At 46.3% G+C, this 25,581-nt stretch overlaps 1 protein-coding gene across 1 annotated transcript in view; it reads left to right on the forward strand.

The window, feature by feature from the left end:
* The window catches only part of LOC108636773 (NKG2D ligand 3-like), a 43,282-nt gene extending 17,708 nt beyond the window's left edge, over window positions 1-25,574 (forward strand). Inside the window, exons 2-4 of the mRNA XM_018053518.1 lie at window positions 21,711-21,974; window positions 23,433-23,707; window positions 25,548-25,574. Coding sequence (XP_017909007.1) covers window positions 21,711-21,974; window positions 23,433-23,707; window positions 25,548-25,574 — 566 coding nt within the window. The remainder of the gene's footprint in view (window positions 1-21,710; window positions 21,975-23,432; window positions 23,708-25,547) is intronic.

Below are 25,581 nucleotides of genomic sequence, written 5' to 3' on the forward strand. Positions count from 1 at the left end.
TTTGGAAATGAAAAATAAATTAAAACAAAGATTAGTATCACTAGTTGTAATCCAGTTGTAATAAACCATCAAATCCATAGGAGAGCCAGCTGGAGAATCCAAATTTTGCCAGTATCAGGTAGAGAGAAAAAGTTAAATGTTTCATCTTTGTTTACAAAGGCTTCATATATCAACTTGTGACAGTATCAGAGAAAAAGGTTTACTGGAAGACAGATTCAAGTTAGTATGTTTTCTGAAATTAAAGTGATAAATTATATTTATCTATTTAGTGTCATGTACTTAACTCCTATTGATCTGCAGGAATTAGTCAAGTTTTCTATTATAGTTGTCATTTATCATCCAGTTTAGCGGCATTACCTAAAGGCTATCAGAAACTTACATTTGTTTAAACAGGTTCTTTTTATGAGTCTTTTTGAAAATCTTTATTTTGTACAAGCAATGTAAAATTATAATACTCTGTGAAGGACAAATTTAAAATAGTTTAGTTAAAACTTTGAATACAATGTAATTTGCAAGAAACTTGGATATTTCTGTAACATATAACCTTTTAGGATAATAACTAGATTTATGACTGATAACATTATATCAGGACATATCAGATGTTAGGGATAAATTTTGGAATATCTTTATCAATGACATTTACCTATACATTACAACCTAAAGTTTACCTTCAATAACTTGACAAGGTTTTTGAATTAAAAATAAACTTAATTTAGTATTTCTCTCTGAGATGTCTCAGAGATTTTTTTTGAAGCATCTCTGAGTCAGCTGGAGGCTAAAGGAGTTTTAGTTAGATTTTACTATTTGGGAAGTTTGTTAGAAATATTAAAAAAAGTTTTAAAACAACAGGATCATAGGTCACTGAAACAGTACTTATTCACTTCACCAAAGTCACAAAAACAGTAAATATGGCTCACCTAAGGGCACAGAAACTCATGCAATTTGTTTTCAAACAGGAGCACTTTAACAGAAAGAGAAATCAAATTCCAGTCTTGCATTAGCTTACTTAACAAAATCCATTTAGTTAGCTTCAAGGCTCAGAGGGTAAAGCATCTGCCTACAATGCGGGAGACCCGGGTTCAGTCCCTGGGTTGGGAAGATCTCCTGGAGAAGGAAATGGCAACCCACTCCAATATTCTTGCCTGGAAAATCCCATAGACGGAAAAGCCTGGTAGGCTACAGTCCATGGGGTTGCTAAGAGTCGGACACGACTGAGCGACTTCACTTAGCACTTAGGTGTTGTTTATCCTAACTATGTATAAAATTTTCCTCCTCAGGCTTCTTTTGCATAATCTCTCATCACTTTCTGTATTCATCCTGTCTCTCATTTTTCCATCTAAATATGCTCACCCAGCTAATTTTTTTCCTCCATAAAATGTAATCTCATTTCTCATATCTTTTTAAACTGAAAACATATATTTTACTTCTTACTATATACTGAAATGTTACTGTATTATTCCTTATAGCTTTAGTGACATGTTTAAATTAGAATCCTCAGCACTTAAAACCTTATTTTTTAGTAAAAGCTAAGAATTAAGCAATGGACTATCTTTTACACTGGCATTTTATAGACTAACGGTTATCATAAACACTAGTGATAAGTCTTTAAAACTTTTGTTCTCTTATAGAGAACATCTCAATGTGATAGCAACATTTTTTGATATTTCTAAAAGGAGATCAGCCCTGGGATTTCTTTGGAAGGAATGATGCTAAAGCTGAAGCTCCAGTACTTTGGCCACCTCATGCGAAGAACTGACTCATTGGAAAAGACTCTGATGGTGGGAGGGATTGAGGGCAGGAGGAGAAGGGGAAGACAGAGGATGAGATGGCTGGATGGCATCACTGACTCGATGGACGTGAGTCTGAGTGAACTCCGGTGATGGACAGGGAGGCCTGGCATGCTCTGATTCATGGGGTTGCAAAGAGTCGGACACAACTGAGCGAGTGAACTGATCTGAGCTGAAATACCTTTAGTGTTTTTTAGTAATTGATGTTTCAGTATATTTTATTTAATAAACTTTTATCACTTAAATTAACACAGTTCTAGGACTTTCAGTTAGTCAGTCATTTCAGTTGCTCAGTCATGTCCAACTCTTTGCAACCCCCTGGACTGCAGCATTCCAGGCTTTCCTGTCCATCACCAACTCCTGGAGTTCATTCAGACTCACATCCATCGAGTCAGTGATGCCATCCAGCCATCTCTGCTCAAACTCAGTTATCAAATATCTAGAAAGATTATTTTAGGTAGACATTTCTAAAATATAATTATTTTAAAGAGTTTATCCCAATGTTTTTATCTCATTTACATTTACTTTCAGATTTCATAATATCGTTATTTTTCTTATAACAGATCTAGTAAGGTCTTATGTATTAAATCTAGGTACAATAAGGAGTTACATAATTCTGATGAGTCTTGACATGTTATATCAATTAGATAAACAAACAAACATTAATACCAGATATTAACTTAATATTGAATATTTGCCAGTTCACGTGAACCTGAAAGTTATTTAGCCACTGTCTTTAAATGTAAGTGCTTTTTAGTAAAATTAAATAGTTATTTATAAATCTAATTTTGATCAAACTTTTTAGAAGTAGAGATATCTCACATGTATAATGTGTACACAGAAATATACAGGCAAAACCAGAGATCTCATAGCTTCACTTAAAAGCTTAACCATGAATCGGGTATTACAATATAAAGTTATTAGTTTACAAAGAACAGCTGAAATACATTAACATTGTTTGCTCAGATGACAAAGGCTTTGCTATCTGTGCGGTTTGGTTAACAGAACATTCCCAGCGCTTTTAATTTTAAAGCTGCCACTTTTCCCCTTGGTTTCAACTCTTGTCTGATGGAGCTAATTAGGCTCAGTCTCAGTCCTTGGGGCTTGTATTTACACTTTGGTTTGTAAGAGATTTCTAAGAGAAAGCCAGTTGCTTTTATAGTTTTCTAAAGAACAGTTCTGTCACCTAAAGATATTAAAATCAGTGACAAGATCTTTAACAAAACTGAAACTTCTTTTACTAATTGTCTGTTTTAGAACTTTAGAGTTTAACTTACCATGCCTTCAAAGGTTTATATAAAGTATTTAGCAAAGATCCTTTTGAGTTTACAAATTACACCCAAAGCAAAATCACTATTTTTATTAGTCCTAGTATGTTAGTTCCCAGTTGTTTTTTTTTTTTTTTTTCCCCTTTCTTGTGTGGCTCAGGTAACATTATCGGTTAGTATGTTTAGTTATTATCTCCTGGGTGGCAATCTATATCTCTTGTCTTATAATTCCACGCAGGAGAACTATTCTCCAGTGAAACATATCTATCTCATAGTACAGTTAAACAAGAGATTTAACCATTTTCTATAAATCCATTTAAATGTACCAATTTTATATACTCTTATCTAAATTCCATTAACTTGTATACCTTTTAACTTTAGTTTCTATCGTTATTGTTGTTGTTCAGTAGCTCAGTCGCATCCAACTTTTTGTGACTCCATGGACGGTAGCCCACCAGGCTCCTCTGTCCATGGATTTCCCAGGCAAGAATACTGGAGTGGGTTGCCGTTTCCTTCTCCAGACGATCATCCTGACCCAGCGTTCGAACCTATGTCACCTGCATCACAGGCGGATTCTTTACCACTGAGCCACAGGGGAAGCATATTGGAATTTTTTTTTTCTTTTTTTCCCTGTCCATTTTATCTAGTTTTATATAAAAAGCTCTGGGATCCCCAGAGTGGGGTTGAGCCAAGATGGTCAGGCCCCTTGGTCTAATTCTTGCCCCAAATAACTGTTGGTCAGATATCTCAATGTGAATTTTTCTAGCCCCTTAAATAATGGCTGCAGCCTGATGGCTGCTAGATCATAGGTGTTCTTCCTGAGTGCCCTTAGGGCTCACCAGCTCTCGTAGGAAGGCTGAGCAATCACTGGTGGCTATAGCATCCTCATTTGCTGATATGGCAGAAGATATTCCATTTCTCACTTTCTTAAACATCTTTTATCTCCCCTAAGCCTACATCCCTCTCCTCTCTCATTTCCTTATTAATGTGATATTTTGTGTGTGTATGATATAAACTGCTTTTTATTATTTATTAAAATTTTTTTGGATTGTGGTTTTGAGATATCTATTATGTAAGTTTCAGGTATACAGCACAGTGATTCACAATGTTAACATGTTATTCTCCGCTTATAGTTATAAAATATTGACTCTATTCCCTGTGCTGTACAATTAAAGGTAGTATTTAAGTCTGAATTCTAAGGAGATACTCATTTTTCCGTGGGTATCTCCCATATATACATGAGGTATACATGTTAATAAACTTAGCCACCTGATGCAAAGAACTGACTCATTGGAAAAGACCCTGATGCTGGGAAAGATTGAAGGCAGGAGAAGGGGACAACAGAGGATGAGGTGGTTGGGTGGCATCACTGACTCGATGGACATGAGTTTGAGTAAATTCTGGGAGTTGGTGATAGACAGGGAAGTGAGTTTGATCCCTGGGTTGGGAAGTTCCCCTGGAGAAAGAAATGGCAACCCACGCCAGTATTCTTACCTGGAAAATCCCTGCTGGGCTACAGTCAGTGGGGTTGCAAAGAATCAGACATTCCTGAGCTACTAACACATGTATCCTCCAAAGGCTCACAGTCTGTCTGGACACACAGGACGTTCAGCAGATAGTGAAGAGGCAGAACATCCTGGAAAACGTGGTAAATGAACACGGGGCGCAGGGTGGCCAGAGGCCTCCTGGGGAAGAAGGTAGGACACAGCAACAGGCAGAGTGAAGAGGAAGACTAGAGGGAGGAGTTGTAAACCAAGGGTCTGCTTTCCAGAAGATCCAGAGAAAGGCGCAGTGCGAGGAGGGGTCTACCTTGGGGTCTAAGAGGCAAGATTGCAGAGTAGTGATGAAAGAGATTTTCACATATTGGGATATAGGGAAGTCATTCTGGCTTATACATGAGTTTACCTGAATTTTATGTTAGTTAAAATAGCCTGTTTGTGGCCTATCAAACACACACTGTACGTCTGCTTTAATTGCTACGGAAAAGGACACCCTGACCAGAAGGAAAGAATGTCCATGCTAAAAATGAAGAATTAAATGCCCTTCCTCCTGGGATTCCAATGCTGGTCCTTCTTTGAGGGTAAGACGCCCTTCCCAGGGGCCAAGGCTGTACCGACTGGATGTGTGCATGCTGGTCTGTTCTTTCTTGAATCATTGGAGAAATAGAAGCCTCGCTTCTTTTTGTTCTTTGTCCTGACGAGATATGAGACTGTGCGGAAAACCCTGCCTCTCTGGAGCATGTTCTCAGAGTGACCTGAAAGCTGGCCACGGGCTGGTTGTTGCTTGGCTCCAACAGAACTCTTTTCTATTCTTATTACAAATTGTTTCTTGCTTATTTCTGTTGACAGAAGACCAGGCTCTCTCTCAAACACTGGGAGGGGACAACTTCCCTGGTACCTCCTGGCTAATCTACAGGCCCCTTTAAACACACTTGGAAATCAGACAGACACACACACACACATCTGAAGAAAGAAACAGGCAAAGCCCCAAGCCCCTGGCTCAGAAGATTGAGGGAAGGATGAGAAAGACTCATCTTCTTCCTTCACCAAGACAGAGTTCCCTCCTCCTTGGCTGAGGGGACCCAGCTCTGCAGAACAATGACCAATTCCAGGAGAGAGAAAAAGCATCGCGCAGCCATGCTCCAGAGACAAGGCAGAGGCAGGAGCCTCAGCCTCACCTAAGGGCACAGGGATGGGAGGCCAGGCCTGAAGCCGCAGCCCCTCCTGCCCTTCCAGGTCCTGTGCTTCTGTTAGGGGTGGATCCCCAGTAGTGGCACCGACCCGGGTTCTGGTGAGGTAGGCAACAGTGGGCCTCTGGGCTGGACACTGGTATTTGTCAGGTGGAATAACATTCAAGCTTTGTCCTCACTCCAAGGACAAAGTTAGTGGCAAAAGTTGAGCTCCGCTGAAGCAGAGATAAGGTGCCCACTCCTGAGGTTAAGGAAGACTTCCCTGTGTGCACATGTGCAGGAAGGCTTCTTGGAGGTCAAAAGGGAGCCCCCCCCCCCCCCCCCCGCCAATAAAAGTGTGAACATGTACCTATAGGCCTCTGCGGTGGGATCCAACTTAGAAAAAACATTGCACATGTTACAGTTCGCAAGGGGCTCATAGCGTATTGTTAAAATATGGCCCATTGTGGTGACCTGACAATCAAGGGATGAAGTCACAGTGGCCACATTGCCCTGGGGGGCAGACTGTACCTTCCTTAAGGCGATATCCTGTTTTCCCCCGCTGGTGCCAGTTTCTCAAGACTACGTGACCACCCGACCCTGAGACCCCTTTGACTAAGTGACCGTAAGACCCCAGCGACAGGCTAAAGACAAACTGAGGCCCCCTTCCTCCAGGGCACAATTTCCCATCCATAGGGTATAAGAAGGCTTGGCTGTAAAAAGAGAGCACTGGTTTCTCTCTCTAGCCAGTCACTTTCTTTCTTTCTTCCTATAATAAATCTTTCTCTGCTTGAATGCCTGGCTCACTCTCTTTTTCATCACGTTTGCCTTACGTTTCTGGTGCTGCAACATGGGAGGGAAGACCCACTGTGGCTAGGTGGGCTCCTCTCCTGAGCCCACCTTTGGTGGTTCCCTCCCTTGGACCTTGCTAAGAAACTGAAGGGAGTCCCCAGGATGGGACTCTCCACTTGCCTTCCTGGATTGACATCCACACACAGGCTCTAATTTCATCAGCTGCAGGGGTGAGTGAATTCCTGCTCTCTGGGATCCTCTTTCTCTGGTCTGGTTTTTGAAGCCCTAGAGCTAGGCAGAGGATCCCCTCAGCCCTTGGGCCCTGCTCCCACTTTGAAATAGGGGACGCCCATTTCAAAAAAATAAAATGCTGAGCACCGAAGAATTGGTGCTTTTGAACTATAGTGTGTGTGTTGGAGAAGACTCTTGAGAGTCCCTTGAATAGCAAGGAGATCTAACCAGTCCATCCTGAATGAAATCAATCCTGAATATTCATTGGAAGGACTGATGCTGAAGCTGAAACTCCAATCCTTTGGCCACCTGATGTGAAGAACTGACTCATTAGAAAATACCCTGATGCTGGGAAAGATTAAAGGCAGGAGGAGAAGGGGATGACATAGGAGGAGGTGGTTGGATGGCATCACGGATTCAATGGACATGAGTTTGAATAAACTCCGGGAGTTGGACAGGGAAGCCTGGTGTGCTGCAGTCTATCAGGTTGCAAAGAGTCGGATACGACTGAGTGACTGAACTGAACTGATTTCAAGGTAGACCCTGCCGCTATCTGACTGTCTGAGAAGCCCGTGAGAGTGGGTACGCCTTTTCTCTGAGACTTTTCTCGTTTTTCTCTCTCCCCAGTTTGCCCTCCCTCCCTATTTGTCTATAATGGGAAATTCTCAGTCCCAACCTACAAAATCTACCCCTTTAGGCTGCCTTCTCCAAAACCTAAAAACCTTGGGTTTTCAAGGAGAGATAAGGCCAATGCAACTCACTTATCACCCTAACACTGTCTGGCCACAATCTCAACTGGATATTAGGTTCCAATGGCCAGAAAACGGAACTCTCCATTCCAGTACTTTACGGGACCTCTATAACTTTGGTTGCCGCAATGGCAAGTGGTCAGAGATCCCTTATGTTCAGGCTTTCTTTGCTTTCCACCCTTGGTCCTCTCTGTACTTCCTGTTCTACTCCTGAAATACTTTTAGCCCATCCTGGGCCACATACCCCCAATACTATATCTCCTGATCCCTGTTCGGATTTTTCCTCCTCTTCTTTTGAGCCTTCTGACCACAGTGCACCTCCAATAGCCTCTAATCCCACTGTAGCAGACCCAGTTCCCCAACCTCCACCTTAGGTTCCCCCTCTCCTCTTGCTCTCAGGTGCAGGCGGCCACCACTTCTCACCCTCCTTCCAAGCCTGTTTGGAAGGGGCTCTGGGGCTTTGATCCACCCTGCTACCTGAGTCTTAAGTCCCATCCCTACCTCCCTAAATCCCCTCTTCACACCTGGCTACAAAGGGCCTTAAAGAAACAGGACCTTGAATCTCTCCTGCTCCCCTCCTTCTCTTAGTAGAGGTGGCTGGTACAGAAGGCATTGTTCGGGGACACGTCTCATTCCCCCTCTCCGATTTATCTCAAATTAAGAAACATCTTGGCTCTTTTTCCTCTGACCCTGACACTTGTTTCAGTTCAGTTCAGTCGCTCAGTCATGTCTGACTCTTTGAGACCCCATGGACTGCAGCACACCAGGCTTCCCTGTCCATCATCAACTCCCAGAGCTTACTCAGACTCATGTCCATTGAGTTGGTGATGCCATCCAACCATCTCCACCTCTGTCATCCCCTTATCCTCCTGCCTTCAATTTTTCCCAGCACCAGGGTCTTTTCCAATGAGTCAGTTCTTTACATCAGGTGACCAAAGTATTGGAGTTTCAGCTTCAGCATCAGTCCTTCCAATGAATGTTCAGGACTGATTTCCTTTAGGATGGGCCGGTTAGGTCTCCTTGCTGTCCAAGGGACTCTCAAGGGACACTTTTATTTAAAATAATTTAAATACCTCACCCAGTCTTATGACTTGACCTGGCATGATATTTATGTTATACTCTCTTCTACCCTCCTCCCAGAAGAGAAAGAACAAGTCTGTCAAGCTTCTCAGGCTCATGCGCATGAAATACATCAAACTGATGGTACTAAACCTGTAGACCTAGGTGCCATTCCCAGGGACACCTGGGCCTGATTGGGCCTACCAGGCAGGACATCTGGGGTGAACAGCCCATAATCACATGGTGACTTGCCTTACTACAGCCCTCCAAAAAGCAGGACATAAGGCTGTTAACTTTGATAAACTCAAAGAAATAACTCAAAGACCAGATGAAAATGCAGCACAAATTCTAGCTAGATTAACAGAAGGCATTGTTCTGTTAACCTAGCTAGAATTCTGTCCCTACAAAAATATACAAAATTAGATCCAACTTCAAAAGAAGGTACTATTGTCCTGAATACCCATTTTATTTCCCAATCATCCCTAGACATTCAAAAAGAGCTAAAAGAGGCAGAGAGGAAGGCCCTCAAACCTCTCAATGAGATCTTTAAAATTTGGCTTAAAATTTTTCAATAAATGGGAAGAACAGGCAAAACTAGTAAAGGCTCAAAAAGATCAGGCTAAATATCATCTCTTAACCTCTGCTCTACACAGCTCCAAACCTTAATCCTCTGACAGAGAGAAGAAATCATCTAGGCCCTGTTACAAGTGCGGTAGAGAAGGGCCCTGGGCCCGCTCATGCCCAAAGCCCAGGCCCCCTCCGGGCCCATGTCCTAACTGTGGCATAAAGGGACATTGGAAGGTGGGCTGCCCTAATCCCTGTCTAGGGATCCGGACATCTCCTCCCGGTCCCGAGCAGGAGTCCTCAGACCCAGCTCTGCCCAGGCTCCTCGGACTGGCCGCTGAAGACTGAAAGTGCCCAGGGCCCCAGGCCCCAACTCTCATCACCTTTATGGAGTCCAGGGTATCTCACAGTGGCAGGGAAGCCGATCTCTTTTCTTAGCAACACAGGGGCCACCTGTTCTGCCACGCCTGCTTATTCCAGAAAAACTAAAGTCTTTCAGATCTCTGTCATGGGGGTTGACGGTTTAGCGCCTACACCACAGATTACCAAGCCTTTGCCTTGCACACTTCAAAATACCCCATTCTCCCATTCTTTCCTTGTACTCCCAAATCGCCCCACTCCAATCCTTGGAAAGGATCTACTCTCCAAATTCAAGCCTTTCCTCACTGTTCCAAATCTTTCTCCTGACCTGGCCTGGCTACTGCTTCTCGAACCTACTATTTCTTTACCTCCCCCACTACCCTCCTCGTCTGTAAACCTTATAGTCTGGGATAGGGTTTACCATCGCCTCCCACCATACTCCCATTTATATTTGTCTAAAAGATCCAACAAAGTTTCCCAATCAACCTCAATATCCTATTTCCCAAATACATCAGCAGGGATTAAAATCCAACATCTCTAAGCTGCTGTGTCAGGGTCTCTTGTGCCCTACTCACTCTCCTTATAACATGCCTATCCTACTTGTTAAAAAGCCAAATCGCTCCTACTGTCTGGGTCATGACTTGACCCAGGGATTAAACCCAGGTCTCCTGCATTGCAGGCAGGTTCAGGCTACCATATGATACAGCAATCCCACTCCTAGGCATATATCCAGAGGTGAAAGGTGATGGAGAGAGATAAACTGGGAGTTTAGGATTGACGTATACACACTACTATACTTAAAATAGATAACCAACAAGTACTTATTGTGTGGCATAGGGGACTCTGCTCAATATTCTATAATAACATAAATGGGAAAAGAATTTGTAAAAAAAATAGATACATGTATATGCTTAATTGAATCACTTTGCTGTACACCTGAAACTAACACACATTTTTAATCAACTATATACTCAAATCAATATAAAATAAATTTTTAAAATTAATTAATTAAAAATAATAAATATTGATATCGAGCATCTTTTCACTTGCCTATTGGCCATGTGTATGCCTTCTTTGGAGAAATGTCTATTTAGATCTTCTGCCCATTCTTTGATTGGGTTCCCTGTTTTTATTATTGAGTTGTAACAGCTTTTCGTATATTTTGGAAATTAACCCTTTATCAGCTGCATCATTTGCAAATCTTTTCTCCCAGTATGTAGTTTGCCTTTTTTTGTTTTGTGTATGGTTTCCTTTGCTGTGCAAAAGTATGTAAGTTTGATGAGGATCTGTTTCTTTATTGCTTTTTCTCATCTTTTTGTTTTCTGTTTCTACCAGAGTAGAAGCCATCTTGAATTGGCCTTCTTTCAGGAACTTTCATTCCCCTTGGATGGTTGCTGGGAGCAAGAGAAAGTTGTTTTGTTTTGTTTTGTTTTGTTTGAATGACAAATAATACTGGATCATTATAACTTATGTAATTTTCAAAGTTGTACAATTATACAGAAAAAAAAAGGAGGGGCAAACAACCTGTAGAATTACACAGAATCCTTCTTCAAAATGCATCGGCATTGAAATTTTTAAGGAAAAATAAACAAATGGGACCGAAGCAAACTTGCAGAGTGATGAACTGGCCTAATTTCAATACTGTTGTGTCGCTGGGACTCAGGAAGCCCGAGTAGAGGGAGAGAGATGAGAGAAGGGCAGATCAGTGGACCGGTCAGGACACAGACGACGTTTATGAACTATTTGCCACCTGAATGGCACCGGAAACAATAACTGGGTTGGCTGAAAAGTTCCTTCAAGTTTTTATAAGATGGTATGAAAAACCTTAAGGAAACTCAATACAATGAAAAGGTCAGTCATCAAGGCAAGCTCAAGATGGGGAAGCAGGAAGGCCTGAGCTCTCCCCTCCATGACCTTCTTGCCAGAAATTCTTCCCTGACCTCTGATCAATTTCTATTAATTAGGGAGATCAAAATGATCAAACTAGGAATATTCTGGCTATAAGCTCACGGAACGCCTCCAACAAGTGGGAAGAGGAGGAAGTGGCAACACCCTGGCTGCTAATTAGCAGTCTGGGGAAGCCTCAGGTTAATGACCGCAGGGGCCTGTCCCTGGCCGGGGCGTGCGGGTGGAGCAGCGCTGGCAGCGCCAGAAGCGCAGTGTCTGCCTCCCCAGAAAGGATGGCTCCTCTGACCTGGCATCCTCCACGCCTGCAAAATCGAGATCCAGGTGGTAAAGGGAGAGATGGGTGGCCCGGAGACCCGTCTTGGCTTCCTGGACTTGCTTCTCATTGTCTGGTTCAGCGGGACTCCCGGCGGTGAGTTCCGGGATGAACCTGCGCGCGGGGGGCGGGGGATGGGCCCGGAGGGCGGCCGGCGTGAGGAAGTTGGGTGCGAGGGGGTTCGCGAAACTTCTTGCGGGGTGGCGCCGCCGCCCTTTCCTCTTTTCCCTCCCCTGGGTCCTTTACTCCTCGGTGGCTCCCCCAGGCTACTTGCGGGCTCTCCGGGCCAGAACAGGGGTGCCTTGGTGGAGCAGTAATGCGGGGAGTTTGGGAGGTGACGCTAGGAGAAGAGGGGGCCAGAACGCTACAGGAAATGGTGTTGAGGCCCCCCCAGGGCTCAGCCCGGCCCCAGGAAGTGGGAGTTCTGGAGCTGGGGGAAGGGACCCAGAGCCGTCCTAAAAACCACAAGCCCATGATCTGCCCTTATGCGCCGACGCAGCCGCCTTGCTCCTGTCCCCTGTCGCAGCCGCGGCTTTCCCGCACCAGGCTTCAGCAATACATGAACCATGAACTTCCAGGTGTTCAAACTGGTTTTAGAAAAGGCAGAGGAACCAGAGATCAAATTGCCAACATCCGCTGCATCATTGAAAAAGCAAGTGAGTTCCAGAAAAACATCTATTTCTGCTTTATTGACTATGCCAAAGCCTTTGACTGTGTGGATCACAACAAACTGGAAAATTCTGAAAGAGACGGGAATACCAAAGCACTTGACCCGCCTTTTGAGAAACCTGTATGCAGGTCAGGAAGCAACAGTTAGAACTGGACATGGAACAACAGACTGGTTCCTGCCGGGGTCCAGCCGCAGTGGATCCAGGGTGATTCGAAGGTGAGGACGGAGTCGGCGTCTTTGGAAAAATACATATTTAATCACAGATATAGAGAGATTAAAAATGGATAGTGTAGTAGGAAGATTAGTGGAGAAAAGGAGGCTGAACAACTTGGATTATGTGGAATAGCATCCATGCTCCAGATGGGAATTCAGCCAGAAAAACTGGAGCAAGAAAGAAGCGACATGGGGGAATCAGTCTTTCCGGAAACTGATCCGATTTCATTTTTGGGTTTGCTTATATACCTTTGTTACACATAGGGATGAATACAGAGTCACGCGGGAGTCAGCAGTCCTGACCTCTATCAAAATCAGGTGCTTCACATAAAAAGTTCTTAGGGATTTTATGATTCTTTCTTTCTGATAACCAAAATCTTATTTTTTTCCAAGGGTGTTTTTTCTTAAACCAGGCACCACCGTCCAGTAAAGTTACATTCCTGTAGCATGAGGGTGTAGTGAGTTACAATCAAGAAAGGAATTTATTTAACCCAAGGTTAACATGATTAATCTTAAAGGTTAATGCTTATTTCTCCTATATGCTTAAAGGTTAATACTTATTTCTTCCTATATGCTAGTTATATTCATTATAAGGGTAGGGAACATGGAGATTTAGCAGCAAACATCAGCCCAACAAATGAAAATCCTTTCACCAATGCTCCCCTTAAGATCTATTTAGTCATAAGGTACGATAAAGTTACATTTTACATAGCAAGGACACTGATTTATAACAAAGTACAGTGATCTGTTACAAAAGAGAAAATCCATTAACTCAAAAAGTCTAGTATTGCTAACATCAATAACTACCATATTTCCTTTTCTATAGTCCAAATATATGGATTAATACATTCCCAGGTGCCTAAGGATATGGAGGCCTGGCGGCAATCATTGACTCAACAAGAAAAAAAAGCCCTATGCTAATTAGGACTCTCAAAATACTCCAAAACTCTCTGTGCTATTTATGGTTAAGAGGTAGTAAACAATCATGTGGCAGGAGTATGGATAATCCTGTCACACAAGCTAGTCTGTCAGCAGAGAGGTTTGACCTGAGATATCCTTGTCCCACCCAGAGCAGGGAATTGGCAGCAATTATTGACACAACAAATGAAAAACCCTTCACCAATATAATTCCTAACCAACCCATTATACTAATAATTTTTAACTCCCCAAAAGAATTTGCCTTTAGTAAGTCTAAAACATCTCGTGCCTCTCAGATTGGGAGGCTGTAAACAATCACATGTGGCCGGACGAACCTATACAGGTGGGCTAGATAACCTTCAGAGGAGTCCGTAAGCTGAAACACTCTTGTCACGCCCAAGAATTTTTATTGCCTTGGAGCTGCATGTCTACTCCTTCTCCGAGAGAAACGGTTATGGGGGAGAGCCCCCCGTGAAGTCAGAGGTGTAAGTGAGAGCATAAAACAGACTCTGGTTTTGGGGTTAGATGCTCGGGAACAGGGGGTTTCCTGAGGCTTCACGCCTTTGCATATGCCAAGCCTCCTTCCTCATGACCTTTGCCATGGGCGGAGTTCCTCACGCTGGCCCCCGGCAGGTTCCAAATAGAAAAAGGAGTCCGTCAAGGCCGTATATCGTCACCCTGCTTATTTAACTTATCTGCAGAGTACATCATGAGAAACACTGGGCTGGAAGAAGCACAAGCTAGAATCAAGATTGTTGGGGGAAATATCAATCACCTCAGATATGCAGAGGACACCACCCTTATGGCAGAAAGTGAAGAGGAACTAAAAAGCCTCTTGATGAAAGTGAAAGAAGAGAGTGAAAAAGTTGGCTTAAAGCTCAACATTCAGAAAACGAAGATCATGGCATCTGGTCCGATCACTTCATGAGAAATAGATGGGGAAACAGGGGAAACAGTGGCTGACTTAATTTTTGTGGGGGGGGGCTCCAAACTCACTGCAGATGGTGATTGCAGCCATGATATTAAAAGATGCTTACTCCGTGGAAGAAAAATTATGATCCACTGCGACAACATATTAAAAAGCAGAGACATTACTTTGTCAACAAAGGTCCATCTAGTCAAGGCTATGGTTTTTCCAGTGGTCATGTATGGACGTGAGAGTTAGACTGTGAAGAAGGCTGAATGCCGAAGAATTGATGCTTTTGAACTGTGGTGTTGGAGAAGACTCTTGAGAGTCTCTTGGACTGCATGGAGATCCAACAAGTCCATCCTAAAGATCATCAGTCCTGGGTGTTCATTTGAAGGACTGATGTTGAAGCTGAAACTCCAATATTTTGGCCACCTGATATGAAGAGCTGACTCATTTGAGAAGACCCTGATGCTGAGAAAGATTGAGGGCAGGAGAAGTGGACGACAGCAGATGAGATGGTTGGATGGCATCACCAACACATTGGACATGGTTTGGGTGAACTCTGGGAGTTGGTGATGGACAGGGAGGCCTGGCATGCTGTGGTTCATGGGGTCACAAAGAGTCAGACATGACTGAGCGACTAAACTGTATTGATGATCTGTGCACAGAGCCCTGTCTGGTCCCTTCCTACTACTGATGAACTGAAGTAGATCCCTTCCATACTGCTCTCTGCCCTTGAAGGACCAGCAGGTCCCTTCTCTACTGCTCTCTGGTACATTCTTACTACTGCTGAAGAGAAGTAGGTCCTTCCCTACTGCTCACAGCCCTTGAAGGACCAGCAGGTCCCTTCCCTCCTGTGTCTGGACCTTCTTACTACTGCAAAAGGGAAGTATGCCCCTTCCCTACTGCTCTCGGCTCTTGAAGAACCAGCGGGTCCTACCCTGCTGCTCTCTGGTCCCTGTTTACAACTGCTGACGGGAAGGAGATCCCTTGCCTGAGATGCTCTGGTTCCTTATTACTACTGCTGAGAGAAGTAGGTCCCTTCCCACAGCTCTCAGCCCTTGAAGGACCAGCAGGTCCCTTCCCTATTGCTCTCTGGTCACTTTTTACTACTGCAAAAGGAAGTAGGCCTCTTCCCTACTCCTCTCGGCCCTTGAAGGATCAGCAGGTCCCTTCCCTACTGCTCTCTCGTTCCTTCTTAATACTGCTGAGGGAAGTAGGCCCCTTCCCTGCTCCTCTGGGCCCTTGAAGACCAGCAGGTCCTTTCCCTACTGCTGTCTGGTCCCCTGTTACTACTGCTGAAGGGAAGTAAGTCCCTTCCCTACAGCTCTCGGCGTCTGAAGTACCAGGCAGTCCCTTCCCTACTGCTCTCTGGCCCCTGCTTACTACGGCTGAAGAGATGTACCTCCCTTCCATACTGCTCTCTGGCTCCTTGCTACTGCTGAGGGAAGTAGGCCCCTTCCCTTCTGCACTTGGCCCTTCAAGACCCGCAGGTCCCTTCTCTAATGCTTTCTGGTTCCTTCTTACTACTGCTGAGGGAAGTAGGCCCCTTCCCTGCTGCTCTCGGCCCTTCAAGACCAGCAGGTCCCTTCCCTACGGCTCTCTGGTTCCTTCTTAATACTGCTGAGGGAAGTACGCCCCTTCCCTACTCCTCTCGGCCTTTGAAGACCAGCAAGTCACTTACTAATGCTCCCTAGTCCCTTCTTACTACTGCTCAAGGGACGTAGGCCCCTTTGCTACAGTCTCGAAGCTTGAAGGTCCAGACAGTCCCTTCCCTACTGCTCTCTGGCCCCTTCTTACTACGGCTGAAGAGATGTACCTCCCTTCCATACTGTCTTCCTTATGACTCTCTGGTCCCTTCTTACTATTGCCGAAGAGATGTACCTCCCTTCCCTACTGCTCTCTGGTCCCTCCTTACTACTGCTGAAGGGAAGTAGATAATTTCCCTACTGTTCTCTCGTCCTTTCTTACTACTGCTGAGGGAAGTAGCCCCCTTCCATACTGTTCTCGGCAAGGAAAGACCGACAGGTCTCTCTGGCCCCTTCAACTACTGCTGAAGAGATGTACCTCCCTTCGCTACTTCTCTCTGGCTCCTTCTTACTACTGCTGAGGGAAGTAGGCCCCTTCCCTAATCCTCTCGGCCCTTGAAGAGCAGCAGGTCCCTTCCCTACAGCTCTCTGTACCCTTTCACTACTGCTGAAGGGAAGTAGGCCACTTCTCTACTGTTCTCAGCCCTTGTAGAATCAGCAGGTCCCTTATGAACTGCTCTCTCGTCCCTTGTTACTACTGCTGAGGGAAGTAGGCCCCTTCCTTTCTCCTCTCGGCCCTTGAAGACCAGCAGGTCCCTTCCCTACAGCTCTCTGGTCCCTTCTTACTACTTCTGAAGGGAAGTAGGTCCCTTCCCTACAGCTCTCAGCGCCTGAAGGACCAAGCACTGCCCTTCCCTAGCACTCTCTACCCACTTCTTACTACTGCTGAAGAGATGTACCTCCCTTCCATACTGCTCTCAGCAAACAAAGGATGAGCAGGTCCTTCCTTATGATTCTCTGGTCCCTTTTTCTATTGCAGAAGAGATGTACCTCCCTTCCCTACTGCTCTCTGGCTCCTTCTTACTACTGCTGAGGTAATAGGCCCTTTCCCTACTGCTCTTGATCCTTGAAGACCAACAGGTCCCTTCCTAATGCTTTCTGGTTCCTTCTTACTACTGCTGAGGGAAGTAGGCCCATTCCCTACTTCTCTCAGCCCTTGAAGACCAGCAGGTCCCTTCCTAATGCTGTCTGGCTCCTTCTTACTACTGCTGAGGGAAATAGGCCCCTTTCCTACTTGCTCTGGGCCCTTGAAGGACCAGTGCTCTTCATCACGGATCAGCTAACACCAGCAGGGTGGCCAGTGTAGGAGCTATTCATCTATCAATGGCTTGGGCTGGGTGGGCTGCAGCAGGTGGCCTGGTTTCTCCTTGGCGGTGGAGGCGGGCACTCACAGCAGGATGGATGTACAGGGCTGTCTCCCTGGGATGGGGATCTGCAGGTTGCCACTCGTACAGCTAGGGTTCGCTATGCTGCCTGCAGACCGGGCCCCCCCCCGCCCCCGCCCCCAGAACTCCCACGCACTGTATCACTGTTTGGGCTCGAGCTGTCCTGTCCCTGGAAAAGTAGATTCTGAAGTTATGATACTAAATGCAGCTCAACTTGACAGTAACTTCAAAAAGCTTCACATCTTAGAGTTGAAACGAAGGAAAAGTTGCCATCCAGAAATTGAGGAAGGAAAACTTCAGCCTTGGACAAAACGACGAGCAGAGGAACCCATTTGTGATCCTGTACTTGCAGCTCCAGCCGTGTCTGCACGTGTGTTTTATATCAGCCTAGGGATTTGCTGTCCAGTTATATCTCTTGCAGTACTAGTATTAGCTGTTTTGCATCTTCATCGTATGAAAAGGATTGAACTGGAAGGTAGTATCAGCGCCAGCAGTAGTTCCCAAGGGCTGTCTCAGTCCCAGTCAGTTCCCAGATGTGTCAGTATGTGAGAGGCAACACACCCAACAGTACAAGTCCCATGTCCAGTTATCCGACCTTGTGGGTAGAGGAGGAGGACTTGAGAAGTGTCGCTCTTTTGGAGGCCAGAGCTAAGGTGAAAGATATCAAAATATCTATCCAGGGAGAGGAACTCAAAAGAAGTACTCTAAGAAGGTACCTTTTGATGTACTTTCCATGGAGGTTTATGTAGATGAAAAAGATCCAGATAAAGAGCAACAAGCATTTGTAAAAACAATTAGAGATCGAGCTTCTGAAATTCAGGTGACTACGATGCTCCCTGAAAGTTGTGAGCTACGAGATCTTCATCACAGAAATCTTCCTATTACCCATGTGTGAACAGAAAAAGGGGGAAAGCCCATGGTGATTGCCTTACATGAACTGGGGGTATCTTAAATTGTTTTTATGACAGTGCAAAGTTGTAGAGGCCAATAGTCTGCAGGAAACTTCTCAACAAAACCTAGTTCACATGGCTGCTCAGATTGCCTGTGGAATGAGCTACCTGGTCAGAAGGATGTCATCCACAAAGACCTGGCAGCCAGGAGCTCCATCATTGATGACAACTTCAAGTTAAGAGCAAAGCCAATCCCTCTCCAAGTCTTGTTCCCCATGGACTCTCACTGTCTAGGGAACAGCAAACACATGGGATCAATGGATGGCTTTTGAAAGTCTGGTTAATAATGAGTTCTCCAGCCTTCCCTGGATGATCCAGTGGCTAAGACTCCACACTTCCAATGCAGGGGCCTGGGTCTGATCCCTGGTGGGAGAACTGAATCCTGCATGCCACAACTAAGAAGTCAGCATGCTGCTACTAAAAGAGCCCATGTGTCTATGACTCTGACCAAATGTCCTAAGTGGACATCTACCCGTTTGATGTGGCTGCGTACCTGAAAGAGGGTTACCAAATAGCCCAGACTATCAACTGTCCTGATGAACTATTTATGTGATGGCTTGTGCTGGGCCTTCGATCCAGAGGAGAAGTGGAGTTCCAGAAGCTGGCCCAGTGTCTCACAGAGCTCCATGAAGCCCTGGGAGCCTGTGTTTGACTCTCCTCTCACAGTCCCCCAGTGTCAGGAGGAAGGTGCCTGTCGAGGCCCACTTGGAGCCAGCCAGTCACGTACATCACCCAGCACCATAGAAGCACATTTGTCTTCCAGAACACCATGCCTTAGGAATGCTTTAGCATCTCAACTTTTCGAAGACAGACTTAATGATGTGGAATACTTTCTCAATATCACTTTTATTAGCTTGAACTGAAAATGTTTGTGTAAATTTTTTACACATAGTTGCCTCTGAGGTATGGGTATAGTCTTACAAAATAGTTTTAAAATTGTTTAAACACACATATTTGAACTAACAATCTTACTACCAACTGCTTTTTATTTTCTTAACTTCTACAAGGTAATGCAGTTGATTCACCTTTAAAGTTTTGCTTTCTTTCACTAGTTTTGGGAATTATTTGTCTTCAAGCATGAAGTACTTTTTCTTAGGAAAATAAAAACCATCTGGAAGTTATGGGCTAATGCCCCCGCTCCTTTATTACAGAGTAGCTACCTTGGTCCAAAGTGCCATACAGAAATCCAGAGGTGTGAGCAGAGGATAGTGGCCATATAACAATTCTAGCGTCACATCTAGGCCACGCTGCTGGTGGGTCTTGTTTGTTCCTTGTGGCCCTGCTTATGCCAAAACACATAACCACTTCTATCCTATGACGGCTGGCCTAGCTGAACTAATGACATGGGGTTGATGAGCCCACATCACGATGGGCAACCCCAGTCCATGACCAGAGGCCTCATCTCTGCCAGGCCCCAGGCCCACACTAGGAGGCACGTTTAAATGGTGTGACTTTCTCCATTGCAAGTGGACATGGCCTAGGCTTCAGGACACTCGGGGTCTGTGTTCTGAGCCTTCAAGTAGAAAATGGCATGTAGCACCTGTCTGACCACAGACACCTCTGACATCACCGGTTCTGCTGGGTCATCTGCCCAAGGAGCAGCTCCAGCCATGCTCATCATTCACCAATTGTGACTGCTTTTGTGCTGGGACAGCAGGTTGCACCAGAGACCTAGGGTCTGCAAAGCCTCAGATATTTTGCTCTGTACCATTACAGGAAACCTAAGGCCACAGTGGCAGTTAAATGGAGATAGGATAGGGACCACACCCCTGCAGCCCTCGAGAGGATATTGTGTACACGGACTATTGGAGGATGGGGAGGTAGAGTCTGAAGTTTGAATCTGGAATTCACTTAATATGGTAGCCTTCACCCCACGATAATTTACTAGCTACTCAGGTCTCCATGCCTGTCACAAGTCCAGGGCATGCGAAATGACTGCTGTGTTGTCTGTGACCCAGTGATAACCACTGCACCAGAACCTGGGACTGCTGTCCATGAATGGCCTGGTACTCTGAGCATCGCTTCAACACTTGGGGGACCATGATGATGCTACAGTTCCTGTGCCAGATATTAGAAACACACTAGTGCAGTGTGAATGTGAGAGTAGTTTCTGCTTCTGCAGGTTCACTTACCCCAGTAAATAACCATGTGGCTCTTTGGGAAAGAATGGAAGGACTTTTGCATTCGATGTGGTGATGAAAGGGCCCTCCTCTTTAGAATGTGGCTTCTAACTTTGGTGGCTGAGCTCTGAGAAGTGGCTCAGATCTGGAAAATGGGCCTGGATCAGATGTTTGGTAGGGATGGCTGCCTTTGACTTCCTTATCAATCAGCCTTGTGTTCTGTCTCTCTTTATTTCTTTCAGTGGTCCAGTGAGTTTGTATCTAGGTTCCGGCCCATAGGTTTTCCTTTAGGATCACCCTGTGCTATGAGCCAGCATCATGTTCTCTGCTGTCAGGCCCTGACTGGCATTGAGACTCCCTAATCACTTTGATCCCTGCACCTACTTTTCTGCTGCCCTAGAGCACCCCCACCTGGAATCTGATTTTTCCACAAACTCCATCCCTGTTCCTGATAGAAGCCCACAGGAACATAGTCTCTTCCCACCATCCCTGACTTTCTGCAAAAGTCATCCTTGAGCTGTTGGAGATGCTTCTCATCCACGCTTTCCTCTTGGGCTCCCTGGAGTCCATCAGGCTTTCCATGGAGCTGGTGGGCTGCACACTTTCCTGCCCTTTCATACAGTGTCTTCCCTGGCAGGTTCACTTCTCTGAGCCTTGGATTCCCTCCTCTACCACCTGCCCTCGGAAGTTCTGGACTTTCTCTTTCATGCTGTGTAGGCCAGGCCTTTCTCCAGGCTTCCAAGACCCATTCTAGTTGAAGATCGCCATGTCTCCCCGGCCTTGCTAAGCCCAGTGACCCATAATTATAAACCCTCCCTTCCCCATTTTGGGTTCTGTGCTCATCCTCCCCATCCCCAGCCCCACTGGCTGTGATCCGCTTCCTCAAGAACAGCCCCCTCACCCTCTGAATCTTCCACAGAACACTCAGAGAGAAGCTGACAGTCCTCTGGATTTAGGCCTTTCCTTCTGAACCAGCCTGGCCCATCCCTGGGAAACGTATGTGTCTGTTAGTGCCACGTGGGGAGCTTGTGAGCAGAGTGGAAATGGGGCACATGCAGGGTTGTGGTGTTTCTTGCCTGACTGAGGCTTCTTCGTCTTCCTCAGTTGTACCTGGTGAGGGGTTGGGGGCGGCAGGCAGAGCCGTCCTGCTCTGTCAGCCCAGCCCTGCTGCCCAACTCTGCTCTCACAGAACTGGGGGAGGAGGCCTATGGGTCTTCTTCTCCCAACCTCACCCTTATTGCACTTTGCCTTCACAGATGCTCACTCTCTTTCCTATAACTTCACCGTCGACCTTCAGCCCGGACGTAGACAGCTGTGGTGTGAGGTTCAAGGGCAGGTGGATGGAGAGGTTTTTCTCTCCTATGATTGTGGACATGCTAAGATCATATTCACAAGTCTACTAGGAGAAGAAGTGAAAACCATAAAGGCCTGGGAAATACAGGTCGAAACACTCAGAGACATCAGGGACTGGATCAAGGACCAACTGCATGACTTTACACTGGAGAAACGCATGGCCAGAGGTGAGTTAGAAAGTCCAAGTACAGGAGGGCCAGATTAGGGGCTCAGCTACATTCACTGTTTATAAGTAAAAAATATAATTGGATATTGGTCCTTCCCTATAGCCTGTTCCGGGCGCCACTTGTCAGGGTCTAGTCCTGGTGGATTTAGGATAATTTGAAGCAGGGACTGAGTCGGCGATTGATTTAAAGAGAGATAAGAAAAGAATGTTGTAGATAAGAAAATAGAGAGAAAGAGGCTGATATTTCTTGTTTACATAGAAAGCCAATAAAACTTCAATATAAGAAGTTTGCCCTGTTCACGGAGGCCACAGGTGTCCTCCTGGTCTCCCGAGGGAGTGAAGACGCAGAACGTCTTTCCATTTAGGTCTAGAAACCTGGGCAAATAAGTGAACGCAGGGAGCCTCTATGTTCTAAGGGATCAGCCTGAAAAAAAGAGAGTGAGAGGGAGAGAGAGAATGATTGACACGGGGAGACCAAGCTGTTTTGGTGAGCAAGACCACATAGCTTTATTTTTAAAAAGGACTTTTATATCTTTTTCACAAATGATGTTGTGTACAATATCTTTTGGCCTTGGAGACCTGTGAAACATTTTAAGACCCTCTTTTGATAAAGGCTGTTCAACCAGAAAAGTTATTTTCCCTTGAAGTGTTTTTTTCTTTATATGTCTAATCTATGTCAGCCTCAGAAAGTATCAAACAAAGTTACATTTTTCATGGAGCAAAGGTGCAGTAAGTTACAACAAAGAAAAAACCAATTAGCTCAAAAGTCTGATGTGGTTAGTTTCAAGGCTACATTTTTTTTTTATTTTATTTTTTTTACATTTTAACTATGTTAACAAAATATACTCCCAGATGCACAGTGGGTAAGAGATATGGGAACTTAGCAACAAGTATTGGCTCAACAGTGAAATCATATACCAGCGCTACTCTAATCACTTTTTAACTCTTTGAAAGGCTCTATGGTGCCTCTCACAGTTGGGAGGGTATAAACAATCACATGTGTAGTTGTAAAAGTCTGGGTAAGGCAAGTTAGAGAGCCATCAGAGGGGTTTGAGCCAAAACACTCCTTTTATATGCAGGAGACTGTTAGCTGGAGCTCTAAGTTAACTCTTTCCAGAGAAAGGTGGTGGGGGGACAGCCCCCTGTTAATGTCAGAAGAGTTGGTGAGAGCATAATGCAGTAAGGCAGGCAGACTGTGGTTTGGGGGGCAGATGTTTGGAGAAAGCCCAGGGGGTTTTCCTCGAGGCCTGATCTCGCCTTTGCGTTTTGTCAGGCCCCTTTCCTCATGACCTTTGCCACGGGTGGGATACCCCATGCTGGCTCCCAGCACCAGTGGAAGGAGTGGCCTTTGGGGAGAGCACAGGGCCACATTAGCTGGGCCACGGGAAGTGGACCCAGGTGGGGCAAAGAATTTGTCAAGCCCAGAGGCTGAGCTCTTTCTTTCCCATGGTGGGAGCAGACCCCCTCACCCTGCAGGCCAGGATGGCATGTCGCTGTGAGGATGACAGACACATCAGTGGATCCTGGCAGTTTGGCTTGAATGGACAAATGAGCCTCCACTTTGATTTGGAGAATGGCCACTGGAGAGTGGATCACCCTGGAGGCAGATGGATGAAGGAGAAGTGGGAGAGTGACAGGGCAGTGACCGACTTCCTGAAGAAGGTCTCCATGGGAGACTGTCGGGCTTGGCTTCAGGCTTTCATGGTGCGCTGGGAGGAAATGTTGAAGACCACGGTAAGTGAGAAGGGAGGAGAAAGTGATCCTCCTCTCATGGTGACATGGACCCACTCCCGTGTGTGTGTGTGTGTGTGTGTGTGTGTGTGTTTGAGGAAGGGATCCATCGGGAGGTGAGTTGTTCCTGGGAGAGCAATGACCTGCGGATACTCTGTCATATCCTTCCTCCCCCACCTCCTGACGTCTCTCCTCACAGCACAGGCCTTTGGTCAACTCAACATGGATTTTTGCTAATTCCAAACCTGTAGACATCTTTTTGATTTCTGGGGTTTATTTCTCACTGTACCCTCTTTCCAGAATCTTCTTTCAAATGTCACCAATCCTTCTTCTGGAAATCTGTCAATACCACCTCGGCTGTAGCTCCTGAGGACTGTATCCTCATGTCACCATCTCTGATGTCATAGCGGGATTGAGTGCCTGTGTTGGAAACCTTGCTCCCCCATTAGCTGTCAGAGCCCTGTGAGGAGTGGGCTCCTCCCTTCCCCCTGTCTCGTCTGAGGATCTATCTCAGGGGCTTCCATGTGATGGGTGTAAATTCTGCATAATAGGGGTACTGAGTCAGGAGAGCGAGGAGGCATCTGCCGAGCTTGGGGTCTGGACAAGGGCTTCACTCTTGTTCTCCTTGCAGCATCACCGACCACGGTCCCGCCTACAGTGCAGCCCACAGTCCCGCCTACAGAGCAGCCCACGGCCCCGGCCATCAGTCCCATCACCTGGATCGCCCTTGGGGTTCTTGCCATTTTTGTCATAATGGCATCGTAGCCTGGATCCTTTACAAGAAGAGGTACTGAGGGCAGAATTCAGAGGGAAGGCAGGGGCACAGGGCCTAGTGTGGGGACAAGGAGGGGAGTCCACAGGCTGAGTCACAACTGTTGCTGCTCCAGGAGCACAGGCCTAGCCTATCCCCTCCCACAGTCTCTACTGTGGGGCTCCTGCTTGCCTGCTTGCCCCGCCACTTCATATGAGAAGAGGCCTTTGGAGTAGGGTCTGAAAACGCCTTCTCACACCTTCCTCCTGGATTTGGGAATCCCATGCAACCCCTGCCCTTCACTGAACCTCCTCATCCTAGAAATGAGCCAGGTGAGTACAACCTCATATAACCTGACAGCAAGAACTCAGACAAGCTCAGGCCTCAGTTCTGATAGCTCCTTACTGTCAGATGACAATGGGAAGTGGGGGCGGGGGGGGGTGGCTGGGTGCAGGAAGACTGGGGGCCTGTTGAAGTTGCACAGACTGCTGGCTGGCAGGGCCCAGGGTAGGTGGTGTGAGAATAGCAGGCAGTCAGGGGGAGGGCAGGACTCACGGGGGCTGAGAGCAGCATGGGGGCTCCACGTGATGTGTCAGCAGGAAGGGGACCCACCCAGGGGCCAAGATGAGAGGGGCCGGGCTCTCATCCCAGGAGGAAGGGGTGGGAAGGCCTTTACAGACCCAAATCCAAAGGCCTGTTCTCACAGGAAGTGGCTTGGGTCAAGCAGGCAAGGCAGAAGCCCCACAGGAGAGACTGGGGAAGGGGTGAGGCCAGGCCTGTGCTCCTGGAGCAGCAGCAGTTGTGGTTCAGCCTGTGATTTGCACCTCACCAGCCTTCTGGTGACCCAGAGCCCCATCACTGAGTGGCCCTGCCTTGAGCAGAGGTGCCTGGGTATGGTGGGCCTGAGCTGGGATAGAGACGCCCAGCTGGGGGCACCAGGAAGAGATGGGGGCAGGGACTCTGGTCCTGAGATCTGTGTGTGCTGCTGGCTCAGAGGCTGGAGGGGAGCGAAGGAAGGAGGTTTGCCTGCAGCCCCTCAAGGCTGTCAGGAAGCAAAGCCCTCCTCTGGGGACCTGCTCTCTGGTCCTTTAGGCCCCCCTCGGGAGGATCCAGACCTGAGTAAAGG

Source organism: Capra hircus, chromosome 9 (assembly GCF_001704415.2).
Source record: "Capra hircus breed San Clemente chromosome 9, ASM170441v1, whole genome shotgun sequence".
NCBI lineage: Eukaryota > Metazoa > Chordata > Mammalia > Artiodactyla > Bovidae > Capra > Capra hircus.